The 17,977-nt window shown below is 31.4% G+C and overlaps 4 protein-coding genes across 6 annotated transcripts; 2 read left to right on the forward strand and 2 right to left on the reverse strand.

Moving 5' to 3' along the window:
- Positions 1 to 328: 328 nt before the first annotated feature.
- On the reverse strand, positions 329 to 895 carry LOC114804143 (bolA-like protein 3). Its single transcript, XM_029041070.2, has 2 exons — positions 776 to 895; positions 329 to 716 (listed from the first exon to the last, which is right to left on the reverse strand). The coding sequence occupies exons 1-2, from the start codon at positions 893 to 895 to the stop codon at positions 531 to 533; spliced, it is 306 nt and encodes a 101-aa protein (XP_028896903.1). The 3' UTR covers positions 329 to 530.
- On the forward strand, positions 806 to 17,746 carry LOC105213416 (gamma-soluble NSF attachment protein). 2 transcript variants are annotated; one of them, XM_054234066.1, is made up of 7 exons: positions 806 to 945; positions 16,218 to 16,285; positions 16,461 to 16,576; positions 16,632 to 16,826; positions 16,884 to 16,954; positions 17,031 to 17,418; positions 17,581 to 17,746. In XM_054234066.1, the coding sequence occupies exons 1-7, from the start codon at positions 878 to 880 to the stop codon at positions 17,653 to 17,655; spliced, it is 981 nt and encodes a 326-aa protein (XP_054090041.1). In that variant the 5' UTR covers positions 806 to 877; the 3' UTR covers positions 17,656 to 17,746. The 2 variants fall into 2 exon arrangements, with proteins under 2 accessions (XP_054090041.1, XP_011184538.1); XM_011186236.3 differs by lacking the exon at positions 806 to 945 and adding an exon at positions 15,687 to 16,172.
- On the reverse strand, positions 919 to 14,474 carry LOC105213415 (potassium voltage-gated channel unc-103). Of its 2 annotated transcripts, XM_011186233.3 has the most exons (16): positions 14,334 to 14,474; positions 13,379 to 14,267; positions 12,987 to 13,230; positions 12,500 to 12,681; positions 10,623 to 10,643; positions 8,747 to 8,901; positions 5,419 to 5,539; positions 5,247 to 5,367; positions 4,082 to 4,200; positions 3,825 to 4,015; positions 3,450 to 3,592; positions 2,889 to 3,082; positions 2,732 to 2,826; positions 2,533 to 2,654; positions 2,190 to 2,463; positions 919 to 2,080 (listed from the first exon to the last, which is right to left on the reverse strand). In XM_011186233.3, the coding sequence occupies exons 2-16, from the start codon at positions 14,264 to 14,266 to the stop codon at positions 1,981 to 1,983; spliced, it is 2,970 nt and encodes a 989-aa protein (XP_011184535.2). In that variant the 5' UTR covers position 14,267; positions 14,334 to 14,474; the 3' UTR covers positions 919 to 1,980. The 2 variants fall into 2 exon arrangements, with proteins under 2 accessions (XP_011184535.2, XP_054090036.1); XM_054234061.1 differs by lacking the exon at positions 10,623 to 10,643.
- On the forward strand, positions 6,683 to 12,921 carry LOC114804144 (piggyBac transposable element-derived protein 1-like). The gene is made up of 2 exons (XM_054234064.1): positions 6,683 to 9,014; positions 12,850 to 12,921. Exon 1 carries the CDS (start codon positions 6,683 to 6,685, stop codon positions 8,108 to 8,110), a length of 1,428 nt encoding a protein of 475 aa, XP_054090039.1. The 3' UTR covers positions 8,111 to 9,014; positions 12,850 to 12,921.
- Positions 17,747 to 17,977: the final 231 nt, after the last annotated feature.

Genomic DNA, 17,977 nt, shown 5'->3' on the forward strand with positions numbered 1-17,977 from the left:
ATAAAACAGAACAGGGCGCTACAAAAAAAAAAAAAACAAAAAAGCGACCGAGTTCAAGTATTTCTGCAATAGTATTACAAAACAAGTAGTTTAGACAAAGGTCAAGTAATAACATTAAAAAATTAACTGCATTGCTAACGAATTATTTAATTTACATTTTAATTGTATATTTTTTTTTACTTTAAAATAAGTCACCGATCTATGTTGAGATCTGAGTCAAGCTTGAACAGTAACCAAATTGAGATGTTTGAACGAGACTTTAATTAATTTCACAAGTAATTTGACCAAATCTACTTTAAGTATGTTTATTTAAGCATATAAATAAAAGTGAAGAGTAATTTTCTTTTTTATTGCGTATTCAACTTGTTAACATTTCTATAGAAATTACTTTCGAATAATATATTTCAGACACCCTGTTTGATTCCTGTTGCCTTATCGTACATTCACAAGGTTTCTGAAAGCAGATTAAAACTACATAACAACTTGTTTGCTTTGGCCAAGGCATAGAAATTTGATTTGTAGACTTGATATTATTTAGCTTTTGGTATTGATGTATGTATGCGGACACCATGCATATTTTTTATTTGCTCTTTTAATGTTTGTGTTATCAATTTATGCTGCTTTAAAGTGGACAATCCTTCAAATTCTACGGCTTCCACAAATACCTCAAACATTGCACCACATCCTCCAGATACATCAACAACGTTAACGCTTGCCTACAAGAGTAAATATTTTGTTTCAAAAGTGAACCATATGACTTTAACCTCATATTTGCCTTAGGAAATCTTCCAGTTAACAGTTGGTGAATTTGCTGTTGGGCGTTATTTTGCTGAACCGACGATAAACATCGCGTTAAAATCGAAGAAATTCCGCGCAGATGGCTCATCGTAACCATAAATTTCAATCAGTACAAATGAACGTTAAAATGGAATATGAAGAGCTACAGTATGTTTCGTATGATCATAAACTATAATGATATATACTAGGGATGGTAAAAAACGGGGTATTTACGTATTACCGCTACCGCAGCAAAAACGGGATATTTAACAATATCAAGCGCTTAGGACAAAGGTAATCCATTTAGTGAAAGAATGCAGCCGATTTGACATTCCTTGGCTGGATAAAAATCTGGGACCGCTCCGGTAACGTAGAACCGACTGTCCTGGGAACGGTTTCGGACGTCCATCGGCAACATCCTTTACGGATAGAGATAAATAATATATGGGTCCATTTTTTATAAATAATCGACTCATCCATTGCGTTGTTTTTGATTATTTCTCTCCTCTTCCACACTTTATCCAGTTTTTTGCAAGCCAACCCCAATATACACACACTTTCTACACTCGTCACTCGCCAACAGCTTATGACTTACCGATCCAACCAGGTTTACGTCGCCGAAATAATATCCCTTGGTCGTATTACCCTTCCCGTATCGCAGAACTGGTTAACAACGAACTTATATTCTCACACAACCTTATATTCTCAAGAAGGCAGTGCTTATGGACGATTAAACACCTACTAACCCAAGCTAGATTCTGACATACTAAAATTATGGCTTGTTCTGGCCTTAAGATGCCAATTCGTTACCGGACCCGGATTTTTTTACCCGCCAAGGACTGGTAACCCAAACATACAACAAGACTGCGTACAGCAGAAACAAGCACCACTAACTGCCAACTATCTCCTCACTATTACACCAAGGATCTTAACTTTCCGTTAAACACTCGTAAAATATCCTATTCCGAATGTCGTCATAGTGGTTCCATTACCCAATCCTGGGGAATCGAAAACTCAACGCATTTTCCGGGGTCATACTTTGTTGATAATCATTACTTAATATAATTAGTAGTCGTGTCCAACAAAACAAAAACAAACACCTTTTTGAACGTGGAGGACTTGCGAATATGTTATTTTCAGATAAATTTTATGCTATTAATTATGTTATTTTTTTCCTCAAATAATTGAAACAATTACACTCAATCAAACACTATCAAGTTCATCCCACGACTCTGTAGTGGCGATAGTGGCATTTGGCGTAGGTAAAGCCTTTTCAGAAAAAATGTTGCATTTCACAGGTTCCCTTTAAATATAAATATTAGAATGTTGTAGCGTATTTTCACAAATTCATATAAACACACATTCATACGTAAATAATTAATTTTTAATTACAAGTGGAAAATACAAGCTACCTTGATTGAGCAGCAGTCCTTTGCTGATCCATATATAGAGGGGCATCCTGTAAGATCTTTCCTTGCGCAGTGCTATTGCTTAATTTATGTTGACGAAGCCAAGTGGCCCTTTGTTTTTGCTTCTCGAATGTGGATAAGTTCATTTCATTTATATATTTAATTTTATGATTTTTGCTATTTTCTTGAAGATTATTTTTTGGCAAGTTATTTCGATTAAGAGAAGCTGGTCTATATTTTGTATTTTTATAAAGTGCGTGGATGTTATCAACATCATCTGTATCAAGTATTAATATGTAATAGTTTGTAAATGATATTTCGCAATATTTGTATATTAAAACAATACCTTTGTTTTGAATATCAAACTGATAATTCGAGGGATCCTTCCCATCATTAAACGATTCTTTGTTTTGAGTCTTTGTTGGACCGGAATTGCCCTTTGATTTATTTTTTTGATGAATGCCAAAACTGAAAACGAAAAATCCGGACGGTTATCGCATTCTGCAAATTCATTTAAACGTATTGTTTTTATAACTTTAACTTACATTCGTATAGATGTTATATCACTGGTACTTCTCTCTCTATCTAGAGATTTTGCTCGTAAATATCTATGTTTTACTTCGACACCAGCTTGAAAGTCCTTAAGGTACAAACGTACAAACAATCATTAACTTGAAAATTACTTCTAATTATTTTACTTACATCCCGCATATTATATGTTAAAATAAGATTATTTGCAAAACTCTCCGAAAACTCTGGATATAAGTCTAATATATCTAACAGATCATCTCTGTGAATTTTATGTATGTCACAGTACGTTAGAGCACGAACATTGCCATTTGATTTTCCTATGGTTGCATAGTTACAAGGATTTTCTCCGAAAATGTCGTCTTTACCTAAATAATAAGTGATTTGATACATTATAATTGCATTTTCAGACCAGCTTATTAAAGTACATATACCCGATTTTACATATACGTTTTTTTCATGTATGATACAACTTTTTAAATTTTAAATCCATATACATATAGGATTTAAAAAGTATAAATACTTATAAAGTGTAAAGGGTAATCCCATATTATCACAGTCACATAGATACATATATACATATATATTTTAATAATATTTGTTCCTAACGAAATTGAAGCTAGAAATGTGCAGTCAATTAGAAACGTAAATTCTAAAGCAATTTAAAATTTTAGAAAACAGACAAACTGTCAATGGTTTTTAATTATTATATATTCATTGCATGAGATGTCATACCTAGAATTACCACGGTGTTGTTGTCTCTCTGTATCTCTATTGAACCCCTTGCTATGAAAAATAATGATGTTAAAACGTCTCCTTTATGCACTAAAACGTCTCCAGGTGGTGCATGAGTGGTCTTGAATTTTAAAGAGAGTGCTCTGCAAAATAATTAACAAATAATGGTATAAATATGCATAAGTATGGAATGAGAGTTGTGTTCAATTTAATACTGCTCAAAGACTTGCGATATTTGTATTTAAATTCAAAATGTCATCATTGTCCGTACATTTGTTTTTACGATTATTGCTGCAAGCTCGAACATAACTGAGATAAATTGCCTTGAATAAATGAATCAAAATTATAGTTACGTGAACACTTAAATGTAATTACCTCAGACAACCGGGACTAGCTCCCGAAAAAGCCGAACACGTTGTTAGCAGTTTTCTATTTAAGTGCAAACAAATATCGGCTTGAAGGCATTCTGGAAACCCCTTTAGAACAGAGTTCATATCGATACCATTCGTGTAAGACCAAGCGTGCTGAAAATACTCCTCTAATCGCTGTCTAAGTGGATTTGGAATCTAAAATTAAGTATTCAATCTTGCATCATGAACATATTTTTCCTTTTTTACAAAGTTTTGGATTACCTGATGAAATCTAATAAATTCACGCACCCTCAACATTTGTGTATGATACCTGGCAGTACCCGAGTAAAGTCTTTGTATTATTGCAGAAACATTTCCAAATATACTCGCATACATAAGAGCTAAAAAATTTAATGGGTTTTTTTATACTAGAGTGCTGAAGGAAGAACATACACACTTTCAGAACAGCTATACTTATTATAACCGAAAGTACAGAAAGAACGATGTTTCAATTTGTTTTGTTGAAACATAAACTTTTCGTGCCCGCAGCTTGGGCGCTCATCACAGTACAGACAACATAGACCATAAGGTTAAGATAAATTCGAATTTCCATTAACATATGTTAATCATCTTAAAAGTCGTTTAAATATCGAGAATAATTAAATATCGAGAATATACTAAAAGTATAGGCCATAAAATATAGGTATAAAAACATATATTTCTCCCGTATGTATGATAAGTAGTAAAGTCTAATCCTTTGGGCTGGAAAAGAATATTCTAAATATTGAAGTTTTCCCCAACAGAATTCCTAGTTATTAATTTTAATCGTTTATATACATATATACATTTTAACCTTTTAGTCCACTCTATGGGCTTATGTTTGTGTACTTAAGTACCAGAACGATACGAATAAAATGAATTGGTGGATACAAAAAATTCGATAGATGTTTAGCACAATTAGCTACTCTCTTGGCTTTGTTCATCCAACAAGTGGCAGAACTACTACTACGGTCGATATTCGAGACAAATATTAGCTAATAATTAACTTCATGTTAATTGCCATTTGTAATCTCGGCTGTTATAATCGATATGATAGTTAAGCATGAGTCTTGGCATTTTAATCCTTAAATACGTGAATGAAGATAACTTTGAAAATTTTATTGACTAAAATAAATACTTGTAAATCATGCAAATGTATCCCGTTTGATACTGGATTTGGCTAATTGAGGAAATTTGTTTCCTTTATCAATTTATAACAAAATACAAATAACGTACCCGGGCAAGTAAGGGATCAAGTCTGGTGAAGACTAAATATTTCACATTAAGTGAATATAACGAAATTCGTTATTTAAAAAAATTCCTATCATGAATTTATTAACATATCATTGAATAACATGCTCCACAAAAATATGTACATACATAACACAAGTTAATTAATTGTACTTACAGCCTACAAGCATTACACATATTGTAAACACTTTCTCGGCGTCAGTATTTGGAGCAACATTTCCAAATCCAACAGAGGTTAATGATGTAAATGTAAAATAGAGCGCTGTAATGTACCTAGACTAAAATATTAAATTTTATGTATGGACATTACTTATTTTAATATTCAAAACCTTAATTGTCGGTCCACCAGTGTTATTATCAAAGTATGGTTCTTGAATATCATTTCCTAGCGAATGCAGCCATCCAATGTTTTTTGTTAACAGAGTTCTCTCCGCATTGCCTATAGCATACCTATAAAGGAAAATAAATTTCGCATTTAACGTTAACCCTCTAGTGCATATGCCTGCCTACAGACGGGGTGTTTTCAAAATCAGATATAAAATATTTCTTTTAATATTAAAATTCGGATTTTTTTTCAAAAGAACGCTTAAAGTTCAACTTACGTAATGGTTTTTTCAGATTGGCAATACTACTTCTAGTTTTGACGTACTGTCAATTTGAAGTGACAGATTAGCACTTTCCCGCCAATTTAATTATTTTTGCAATCAACACAATTTTCTGAACAACAAGAAATATAAATTCTTGTGTCGTTTCAAGTTGAAAAAAATACTTACGGGTGTGGAATTTTGTGCTCTTTATGATAGTGTTCGATTTATAATAAAAAAACTAATAGCAGGTGAGTAAATTCGAAAATATTGAACTCCGCCTTGAGGCGGACTCATGCATTGCGCTGCCTACCTTTTTCAAGTAAAATGAAATATTTGTGATACAATTGAAAATTTTTCTTATTTTATTATTGAATAATAATCAGATATGTCGCGTTATTCTAAGACCCATATGACGGATGAAGAAATTCGACAATATTTCGAAGAGTCGCAATTGGTAACTGATACTTCCGACAATGAATGCGATTTTGATAGTGACGATTCTGATATGGATCCAACCTACTCACTACCGGAAAATGATACGATCATTGATGCAATGCTAAACTCCTCAGAAATGATGCGAAACGCAATCGAATGCAGTTTGAATGTGACAGACTTTGAAGAAAATGCTGAAATAATTGAGCTGCCACCGATTCCTCCATTGCCTGTTTGTGACGTTACTTCTAGTGTATTCTTACCGTCGACAGTGACACGTTCTGTGCACAAAGCATTAGAATCGCAAGAAAAAATCGGAGTCCTACCAGCTGCAAGTGATTTGAGAAACGATATGAGTGCGATAAGATCGATTCTTTGGAAGAAGAAAAAACTTCAGCTGAGTGTTGCAGATTTGGCTTTTCAAGGCCAGGACATGCCGGATTTTTTAAAATGTTTAAAAACACCTTACGACTGCTTTGCATATTTTGTGACCGAAGACTTTCTGAAGGTAATTTCTAATATATAACAGTTTATTAAATTTTTAATAAAAATTTTGCAGGCAATAGCCTTACAGATGAACTTGTATGCCAAGCAAAAAGATATATCTTCAAAGTTTTGTATCGATCACCAAGAGCTGCGTAAGTTTTTGGGAATATTGTTGTTTACGTCTGTTTATCGCTTTCCTAACAGTCGCTCATATTGGGGACAATACGGATTAGATCCGATACGTTTATCCATGACATGCAATCGATTTGAAGAAATTAGAAACCACTTGCATTTCAATAATGATGCGTCTCGTATAGAGAAAGGTCAACCTGGTTATGACCTCTTGTATAAAATAAGGCCGCTAGTAAAACATTTCAACCAACGTTTTTCTTCAGTTCCAATGCGGCAGAGACTTTGCGTTGATGAGCAAATGTGTGCCACGAAAATGAGTGGAAACCCAGTGAGGCAATATATGCCAGCAAAACCTCACAAATGGGGAGCGAAACTATTCGTGATTTGCGATTCCTTTGGATATTCGTATTCCTTTGAAGTTTATTGTGGCGCCGGCGATAACAAAATTTTGCCAAATTGTCCAGATCTTGGTGCTGCATCCAATGTTGTAGTTAGGTTGTCACAAGTCATACCAAACAATGCCAATCATATTATTTACTTTGACAACTTTTATACCTCATTGGGATTGCTATTATATATGAGAAGTCGCGGAATTCACAGTTTATGTACAGTGCGAGGAAATCGAGTACCAAATATAAAACTTTCCACAGACGCAGAGCTGCAATCAAAAAAAGTAGCACGTGGGTATAATGAAGAATACGTGGGAAGTGTTTTTGGAGTAGACATAAGCAGCGTTTTGTGGTACGACACAAGAGCAGTTCGTCTGTTATCCACCTACGTAGGAACAGATGCAATTGTACATAATGAAAGTTCATATTCCTTAAAGGCAAATCGTTGGGATCGAAAATTGAAACAAAATGTTGAGGTGGATTGTCCAGCTATTGTGAAAGAATACAACCAGCATATGGGTGGTGTGGATTTGGTTGACGGATTGATTGGTCGATACCACATAAAAATGAAAACCAGAAAATGGACAAATAAATTATTTTACCACATGCTGGACGTGAGTATGGTGAATGCATATTGTCTTTATAACCGACTAAATAAGGACGTCCTAAAGTGTAAACTTCCTGACTTCAGATCAGAAGTGGCAGAAACACTTTGTTTGATTGGTTCGACAAAACCTGTAAAACGTGGTCGTCCATCGTCTTTAACACCTCCACCAAAAGCTAAAAAGACGTATCACCTATCAGAAAATATAAGATACGATCAAATAGGACACTGGTGTAAGTTTTTGGACCGCTCAGGCAAAAAAATGTGCAAATTTCGTGGATGCAAATCAGAAACTCAGGCATTTTGCATTAAATGTAAAATTAATTTATGCAATTCAACGGCAAAAGATTGTTTTTTCAAATATCACAATAAAGAAGAAATGAAAACATAAATTTATATGAACATTTTAATGCATAGGTCCGCCTTGAGGCGGATTACCTTATTTTACCTGTAAAAGGTACACAAATTGACAAATCGAAAAACTAACATCAGATTCGTCTTCACAGACCTGAATATAGTCTAATATAAAAATCACAGTCGAAACAAAAATTCATGCATTAGAGGGTTAAATAAATCATAAGAATATTTACATAGAATGTATGTATATATACGAAGTGTGTTCAGAAAATAAAAAATTAATCGTCGAAACACTTCTTAAACCCGATTTTCGGGATAGCCATTTTTCAATGGAAATTTAATAAAATGACTGTTATTTTTTTAAACACTCCTCTTATACTGTGTATAGATAAATGTCTATTGATCACCTACGGAAAATAACGTGAATCAATTTGGTGAATAAAGCTAGAACCCTCAAAATGCGAAATTAAAACTATTATCAATTTCTTACTTTATTAAATTGTATCGTGGATATTCTTGATACAAACGATTAATTTTTCTGAACTCGAAAAGATTGAAAATTTAATATGATTTATAAATTCACTTCTGTTCATCAAATACGTGTGTATTTTAAAAGTATACGTCCTTAAGACGTATGTATGTAAATGTGATATGATGTAAATGTACATACCAAATACAGGCTAGCCAGTGGGCGATCAGTACAAATGTTGCCATGAGAAGAACCAATACAGCTGCGCCATATTCGGAGTATCTATCTATTTTCCTAGCTACCCTCACGAGTCGTAGTAATCGTGCAGTCTTGAGCAATCCTATTAGTGTGGTTGTCTGTAAAAAAATAGAAAGAAAACATTAACCAAATTTGCGTAAAACGTAATTAAGAATAAGTGAATAAAAGCCATGTGTGCAAATTCGGGATCTTTGGAACACCCCGAAATAAGGTAAACGATTTTATAAGTGTGAATAAGTGCGTATGTTGCTTCCCTGTATTTTCGATCAATCAACAATTTCGCTTTGTTCATATATTTATATTGTTCATATATTTATAAAACTTATACATTATATATGACCACATGCTTTGATGTTACATAAATATTAAAACAACAATTGTTAATTGATACCCGAAATGGTATACCTATGTGCAGGAGGTGCTTAAGTACTTATATAAGCAAAAAATGACAATATTTACTGTCCAATTTTGTGTTACTTTTGAAATAAAAAAATCTTTTTGTTCTTCGTGGATGCCATGCCTTCTTTATAAAATGTACTTATAAAGCGAGTACAAACAATTTAGCTTTGTAAAAGTTCATTCGCAATACTTGTTTAGCTACTATTCATGTAAGTTTTTTTACATACAGTATCCATTTGTATTTTGAAGTTTCAATTATTGGTTGTGTAGCTCAAAACTTTCGGTTCGTTTTGTGAGTCACCTGAGGAATATTCCAGTGCATTTAAATATGTATATAAAATTTTAGGAATCGGGTAGCGGAGAATTCGCTTCATCAGACCGATACTGAAGTGGATAAAAAATATGTGAATTCAGACAAATATTCGTATATTTGTTAATTGCCACAAACGTTAATATAATTGTTAGTTCAAAAAACTATTAGTTAAAAATCATAAAGGGGCTTAACCTTAACCACAGTTATATTTCGCTTTCTATTTCGGTCAATTAATTTGGAACTTAAAGAGACAACTTCGATAGGCTATGGAAAGTCTAGAAAAGTTATTTCATAAATTAAGCGGTAGAAAGAATTCGCACTTAATTTAGGAGATGGCTAGGAGGTTTCAAAACTTCAAGACTTTAAGAAACTTAATGAAATCATCAATAATTTTATAGTTTTTCGTTAAATGAACATATAAAATTTTTATCAAAACATTTAAACAATAATATTTAATTTTAAAACAATCAATATAGAACTTCCATCTAAATATGTATGTGATAAATTATTGTAAATGAAATTGCATGGACTGAGGCTTCTTACAAGTTATGTACTCGTTTTACATACATACATACATTAATGTATGTTGGTGTAGGAAACCTATGTTTATGTATGTAAATACATAAGTTTTATATCTTATAAGTGCTCCATTTCGTACTGCTTAAGTACAAATATGAAAATCTATTGTAATTATGTTGTAGTTGATTTTAATTAAGTAGTTGAAGCGTTCACGATTTCTTGAACTTTTTTCATCATTCGAATCTGCTCTAGTTGAAATATACATATTTCTTCGTATACTGATCACTTTTATAAAACGTAAGAAACGGCATTCTTGTGTATGCCGCGTTTAATTTTTCTATGATAATGCGCCAATGAATATTTTCGTAATTTCTTTTTTAATGGCGATAATAAAGGATATTGCGACAAGTAATAAGAACCGTTTGCAATTAAAATAGCACGCATAATGTGTTAGATTACATACTTAGAAGTGTATAATTGTGGAATTGAAGCTACTGGGTTAGAATACAGCATTTTTAATTTGCTTAAACATAAAAAAGTAGTTGCGCTCAAAAGCTCATTAGAGAAAGAATTATTCACTAATAATACCTCTTCATTATCCAAGCCGAGCTGTAAAACATTGGACACATAAAAATTACAAAAATTAAACATACAAAAAGTTTGAAAATATTTGGAAAAGTATTTAGATAATATATGTATTGTATGTAATTTTCTTGAATTTCAACAATTACTTTTCATAATCGTGTACAAAATTATATTTATTTATGTATATAATTACAGCATCGTATGGTGCTAGCACCTTTGCCGCATTGTTCAGCTACACAAGTATGTACATTAATATTTGATACAATAATTTTAATATGTATGTACATATATTTATGTATTTTTCAGAAACATACATACATACATATATGGTGCTATTTTTTATTGCCGGTTCGATTATGTATACATACATACCATACATCCATTACATATATGCATGTACATATGTACATATATTTCTAATTTAAGTGTACATTCCTATTTAAGTCTACTGTGTAATATGGAACAATTGGTACCTTGAACATTTTAAATACTAATGCCAATTGGTCCGGTATGTATCCAAATCTCCAAATAAACCATTACAAAATATTTAGACCGGATCATGTTGATACATATAGGCATTCACATAAAAAATCGAAAAAATTAAAATAAATACGGTTCGAAAATATTTATTTAAAAATGTTTATTTCGCATGGTATTCATACAAAAATATCCTTCGAAATCAGAATATATCCTAATTCCAACCTTTGCAAACCTCGCTAACTATTTTTTGACATTGTGGTAAGAAGTACACAAACACACTCGGATGCGATATGTGTGATTGATTATGTAGTTTATGTATTTATCTTTACTGTCTATTTGCATTGACTGAAAATTGCGAATACTATTATTACATAGTTTACAACATGAATTTATAAGAAATTCCTTTTGGGTATGGTGAAAAAAACAAATTTTACATTATTGAAGGAATTGTTAAAATTTTATGGAAAAAGTTAGTTGTAATAATATGTAAAGTTCGGAATACCACGTTAAATTAATGAGGATGAGAAGGTCCAGTAAATGTTAATATTAATTACATTATTTGAAATTATTAGATTAAATGGTTTATTCCTGCCTATATATACATAATTTATCATTGAGAGGTGTGTTATACATACATATGTATATACAAATGAAAAGCGTCAGTCTGGTTGGAATCTGATTTACATTTTATAAAGCATAATATATAACAACTTTTGTTTGTTAGAACAGCTCAATCAACTCAGTAAGCGATGTGTATATGTAGATATCATAGGTTTAGTTAAATACTTTATAATTATATTGCGCAAAAATTACCTCGTCGAAGAACAAAAAAATTATTTAAGTCAAAAGAAATTCTTATTTATGTATGTATAGTAAAAAAAAACAATTAAAGGGTATTAACATGTTGTTAAAATATAGTGCACAAATGTAAATATTTATTTTTACATATATAAATTTGCACGTGTACATAATATATACATATATTTATATGCATGTATGTATGTACGTATGTATATTTACTTCGTTGTAAGTAAAGAATTAAATTAAATTAAATGACCAGCGTGAAACGAACCGTAGGAATTTATTGAGCGTAATATACATACATTTCTCAGGAACAAAAATAATTGGGATACATGCGACCACATATAGTTGTGTACATATGTATGTATAGTATATATGCAAAAACCAGTACTGAGATATGTATATAGAATAGTGTGTCTGCTTAGATCCATGTAATGAAATATGTGTTGGATACATTTTATGAGATCAACAAAGTATATATTTTTACTAGAAATTTAAATTTGGCAGCTACATACATACATATATGTATGTTAGAGAAAACGGCTTAGTCTAAATTTATATGTTATTAGATATAAAGGACATTTTGAAATTTAAAATACCTCATCTGTGTCACTTCCGACTAGCAGTAAATCGAATGGAATTGCAGCCACTAAGTCAATTAGAAACCACCCACTTAAATAGTGAACCGCAATACGTCCAGGATGCGAGACCACCTCATCTTGTCCGTCAATGAATGTGGTTCGAAAATTTATGATTATGTCAATTACAAAAGTAACATCAACTGAAATTTAGACAAAAAAATATTTTGTATGTACATATATAACAAATATATATCATAAACGTGCAATAATTCATAGATACGAGTATTATCCTATTTGACAGTTGTTTAAAATATTCGAAAATAATATGTGGTACATACTAATTTTATATTGTTTACCTCCCGTTTCAGACATTACAGCTTTTTCACGACATGTGTCTGTTTGAGTGAGGCGCAAATCGATGCTAAATATGAATACAATATTATCCACTTTATGAAATAGTGTACTGTCCGCTATTGCTGAATAGGCCAATTCTATAAGTACTTACCGATTAAATCGACAATAACAAGTGGATCACTGTTAATATATTTGTTTGTTCGTCTTTGATAATCCGGCTCTCCAAGCAAAAATGCGGCCACATATGGTGTGAATATTGCAGTATATATTACAAGTATCAATATTATCCAATCCCAAACGGCCTTGAATGGCGAATAATGTAATATCGTCCATTTGTGATATTCTGTGTTATCAATCTTTTTATCCGGTAAAATCGTTGAACCTAATGAAAGTACCTACAACAAAATATTCCGAATACGAAAAAGATCGTATAAAGTTGTAGATAAAGGTACAAAATAAACAAATCCAAATTATTTAAAGTTATTATTTACATTTATGTATAAGTTAAAGAACGGTAAAAATATTAAGTATATTTTTACTTACTGCCTCCACCGAATCTGGCAATTTTAGTGGCTTTGGCCCAAGGAGAGGTTCTTTATCAGGAATGTCGTCGGTGTGCTCCTTTGAAAGTCTCTGAGGGATTTTTTTCTTTATAAAGTTTTGAGATGATATTTTTGATCGAACACTATCGTATGATATAGTCTTCTCAAACACATTTGCTTGGCTATGTATTCTGTCTTTTCGTTTGTTACACGTCAAATCATTGCCATAAAAAGTGTTATTCTTTTGAAGTTTATCTTTCTCAATTGGGGTCTCGGAGGTGTGTAAATTACATTTAATGTTTCTTTCTTCACATTTCATACAGTTACCGTCATAAACATTCCACTGATTTCCACTATTTGTATCATCGCTATTATGTTTATTTAATGACGAAAAGTGTTTCTTACTTTTGCTTATATTTTCAGCAACCAAACAATTGGTGGTTTCATATATAATCTTGTCAGAATGTTGTTCACTTAATTTATTTTTTACCTTTTTATATGTTATATTTTCACTTTCATCTTTTCGTGCAATTTTGTGGTAAATAAATCGATTAACATTTATGTGGTTCTTGGAATTTAACGAATACTTATTGTAGTCATAACCTTCCGTAAATATTCCGGAATTAATTAGGATATCCGAAACAAATATGGTTTTCTTGTCCATTTTCCTGAGCTTACACATAAATGAAAATAGTTCTTTTTCTACAAATTTATTCAAGTTATTATTCAACAGCAATTCGTTGAAATTGTTTGCCTTGAGGCACACTTTTTTATTACGAGCTTGTGGTGCTTGTTGCATGCCATTGTTTGAAATATAATATTCACATTGCCTCAAAATTTTATCCAAAATCCGGATTTCATTCAGCTCGAAACAATGATTATGAGACATGCTGCAATAGGTTAAGGCAACTTGATGTGTATAATAATGTGTACATAAAAAATGGAAAAATATTTACCTCGTTGTATTGAGTATCTTTGATATATTTATTATGTTATAATGAATGTAGAAAAATAAACCGTGTTCTTCTATAATTAACAGTTATTTCCTTTGAACTTAAATTATTTTCAAACTTCATTTAGTTAACTGCTCAACTGAATTTGTGTAAATATTACATGTAATAGGAAAATCAATATTACTGTACTGCGCAAGAGTCGTATTAGGTCACTATAATACAATGCGCGTGAATTTCAATACAAGTTAAATTTTTAAATATAAATTTTGTTATATCAAAGGAAACAGTGAAAAATCATATAAGTTTTGTACAAAAATATTTGTTATATTCTGATTATTATATGTGTACAATTCACTCACCACGAGTGATCGACCGAGGTCCCCAAGGACACAAGAAACGCAACGCATATTTAGACCTATGCGTGTTTTAACAATACATATACATATGTATCTATTGATGGATCCCTATCCTTCACTTTGCACAATATTTCAGAATTTTTTAATTGGTTTAAATATTCTAATCAGAATTTCAATAGATACTATTCTGATGAGAAATTTTGCAGATTTGTGATACTTTCAGATTTTAATTTGGTGGAAATGCTGCACACCAAAATATACCGATTAGCATTTTGTTCCGAGTTTATCCTTCGCGAGGGGGAACTTCTATAACTCGAATCACCATAATCCACAAAAAAACTTCGAGTTAGAGAGACTTCCGAGTTACGGAAGATAATTTGTATGAAATTTGACATCTATTGCCAATTCAAGACATCGAGTTATGGAGAACTTCGAGGTATAAACGTTCGAGTTATGGAAGTTTAACTGCATATACAGTGGAACTTCCTTAACTCGAATCACCATAAACCACAAAAAACTCCGAGTTAGAGAGACTTCGAGTTATAAGTCTGTTCAAAAGCCTGTAAAATATGGATTTATACACAGTTTTATTTATTTACTTCGAATAATTGTAATTTTGTTTGTTGCTGTTTGCTATTGTTTGCCTTTTTTTACGTGATTTATGCAATCCATAAATTTAAAATAGAGGGACTCTTTAAAAATTCTGCCTCGATAGTAAAATTTTAAATTTGTATTACGCCCTGGTCGAAAAGTTCGATTTATGGAAAGAAATATGTATACAAATTGACTTCTATTGCCAATTCAAGAGTTCGAGTTATGGAGAACTTCGAGTTATGGAAAGAAATTTTGTATGAAATTTGATTTCTAAACGCTATTGCCTTTTGAATTTTCGAGTTATGGAAGTTCCACTGTATATGATGATAGATAACTTATTCGTACATAATTGTTTTAAATATTAATATTGTTATTAACAAGTTCTATTTGTAGTTAGCGTTTTGAATGCTATTATAACTTAAAAATCTAACATCCTTTTTGAAAGGAATGTTTAGTATTCAAACACGGATTTAGATACAAATGGAAGTTTCAAAAAAAAACTGTCGATGAGTACTGGTTACTTTGTTCCTTATATATTCGTATTGTTTCAATTGACGCAGTTACATACTTAATATAATTTAATGTATTAATTTTGTAATATTTTATGCAAGTTGTTAGCTTTTCTATCTCAATCTGTGTAATTAACGAATATTCATTCATATGAAATAACTAAAGATGCGAATGATGAATTTTTTGAAGACGAATTAAAGTTTTGTTGTCTGGCAGCATGCTACATTAATTTGTATAAATAATTATTGAGCTTGGCATCGCTGTCCAAAATTGTTCTCCCATTTATTATTGATTTAGGTAAGGAGCATTTAAAAACTAAATTTACTATGACTTCTAAAAAATTAGAAGAAGGTCGAGAATTAATTCGACAAGCAGAGAAAAGGTAAGATATTCTTATTCAGTTATAAAATTTAATTATGTGTTTTAGCTTAAAGGTTGGATTATTAAAGTGGAGACCCGATTATGACGTAGCTGCAGATGAATACACGAAAGCAGGTACATATTCACTATTGCTCATAAATATTCTTGAATTTACATTGTGGCTTGTTTATTAATATTACTTAAAATGTTTTTTTTTTTTTATTTTTTTTTTTTAATAACTGCTAATAGAATGTAATATTGCTAATGTAATCCGTTATTAATGAAATTTTTTACTTTTTACTCATACTAGCTACCGCCTTTCGTATAGCTAAGTCTTTTGATCAAAGCAAAGAGTGTTTACTAAAGGCAATTGATTGTCATAAAAATAATCGATCTTGGTTTCATGCCGCAAAATGCTACGAACAGGTTTAAAAATAACTAAATGTTTTTTGATTGGTAATTAATTTTGATTAATTTGAAGATCATCTTGATATTGAAAGAAACCAACAGTTTACTCGAAATAGAGGAAAATGTAAATAAAGCATGTAATCTTTATCAGCAACATGGATCACCAGAAGCTGCTGCAACCGCATTAGACAAAGCTGCTAAAATTGTCGAGCAAAAACATCCTGAAATCGCTTTAACCTTTTATAAGCACGCTTTGGAAGTTGTAATGGTATTAAATGAAAATGGAATATTTATTGAGCTTATTCTAACAGTTGTTGATTGGTAGTTAGACGACTCCACACGTCATGCTGCAGAGTACGCATCCAAAATTTCACGTATTTTGGTAAAATTAAATAAGTGAGTATATATTTTTTAATTCATATGTATACGATTTTAATGAAATTTATATTATTTATAATCAACTCAAAAATAGATATGACCAGGCAGCTGATGCAATTAGAAGGGAAATTGGGTTAAATCAGCAAACAGAGTCATATGGTCAAATTGGGAGATTAGCTGTAGCGTTAGTTTTGGTCCAACTTGCTCGTGGTGATTTTGTTGCAGCAGAGAAGGCTTTTAAGGAATGGGGTAATTGTTGTGATTCGGATGAAGTTCAAACATTAGAAATTCTTTTGCAAGCATTTGATGATGAAGATCCGGAATCCGCTAAGCGAGCTTTAGCGGCTCCTTTTATACGACATATGGATGTTGAATACAGTATTCTCGCTCGGGATATACCATTACCACATGGCATAGCAACTACGTCAAAAGCCGACGTAATCAAAGGTGCTGCACCTTCTTATATGTCTCCAAATACTGAGGTAAATTCAACATATATTTCTTTTTTATGTATAACTATATCGATCGATTAATGAATAGTAACTTTTCGCTTTTTTCTTTACTCTTGTTGGTCTGAGTTCTATACATATCTATTTACTATGAATCACTTCTTTAATCACCATTCTTTCCTTAAATATTTTAAGCAAACTGACGATGGATTAACAAAACCTAGTGTACCTAACGATGATGAGGATGAAGAAGAAGAGGGATTGTGTTAGTCATTATTATTAACTAGTTTTATGGCAGAAACATATGTTTGTTTTGGTATTTAATAAGGTTAATAAAAGTTTACTCCCTTAAAAATGCTTATTTTAATGTTTCCATATTTATGTTAACTATATTTTCAACGTGGTTTTAATCTTAAAATAATTTATATAGTGTTATATATATTTTACAACAAAACCGGTAGCTTCCACAACTGCAGTTATCAGGTTATGTGCTTTAGTATCTCAAATAAAAAAGGGATAGGATATCAATTATATAAAAATAGTTATCTAAATTGTTCGAATATTTATAATATCTTAAATTTATTAATTGCGT

Source organism: Zeugodacus cucurbitae, chromosome 6 (genome assembly GCF_028554725.1).
Source record: "Zeugodacus cucurbitae isolate PBARC_wt_2022May chromosome 6, idZeuCucr1.2, whole genome shotgun sequence".
NCBI lineage: Eukaryota > Metazoa > Arthropoda > Insecta > Diptera > Tephritidae > Zeugodacus > Zeugodacus cucurbitae.

Excerpts from the sequence above, each read along its gene's own strand:
- LOC105213416 (XM_054234066.1), top strand. The coding sequence starts at position 878 with ATGGCTCATCGTAACCATAAATTTCAATCAGTACAAATGAACGTTAAA. Across the intron at positions 16,827-16,883 it reads ACGCTTTGGAAGTTGTAATG|TTAGACGACTCCACACGTCA; the intron begins GTATTAAATGAA and ends GTTGATTGGTAG. Across the intron at positions 16,955-17,030 it reads ATTTTGGTAAAATTAAATAA|ATATGACCAGGCAGCTGATG; the intron begins GTGAGTATATAT and ends ACTCAAAAATAG.
- LOC114804143 (XM_029041070.2), bottom strand. The coding sequence starts at position 895 with ATGGTTACGATGAGCCATCTGCGCGGAATTTCTTCGATTTTAACGCGA. Across the intron at positions 717-775 it reads TAACTGGAAGATTTCCTAAG|GCAAGCGTTAACGTTGTTGA; the intron begins GCAAATATGAGG and ends TTACTCTTGTAG.
- LOC114804144 (XM_054234064.1), top strand. The coding sequence starts at position 6,683 with ATGAACTTGTATGCCAAGCAAAAAGATATATCTTCAAAGTTTTGTATC.
- LOC105213415 (XM_011186233.3), bottom strand. The coding sequence starts at position 14,266 with ATGTCTCATAATCATTGTTTCGAGCTGAATGAAATCCGGATTTTGGAT. Across the intron at positions 13,231-13,378 it reads TGCCAGATTCGGTGGAGGCA|GTACTTTCATTAGGTTCAAC; the intron begins GTAAGTAAAAAT and ends ATTTTGTTGTAG. Across the intron at positions 4,016-4,081 it reads AATTTATTAGATTTCATCAG|ATTCCAAATCCACTTAGACA; the intron begins GTAATCCAAAAC and ends ACTTAATTTTAG.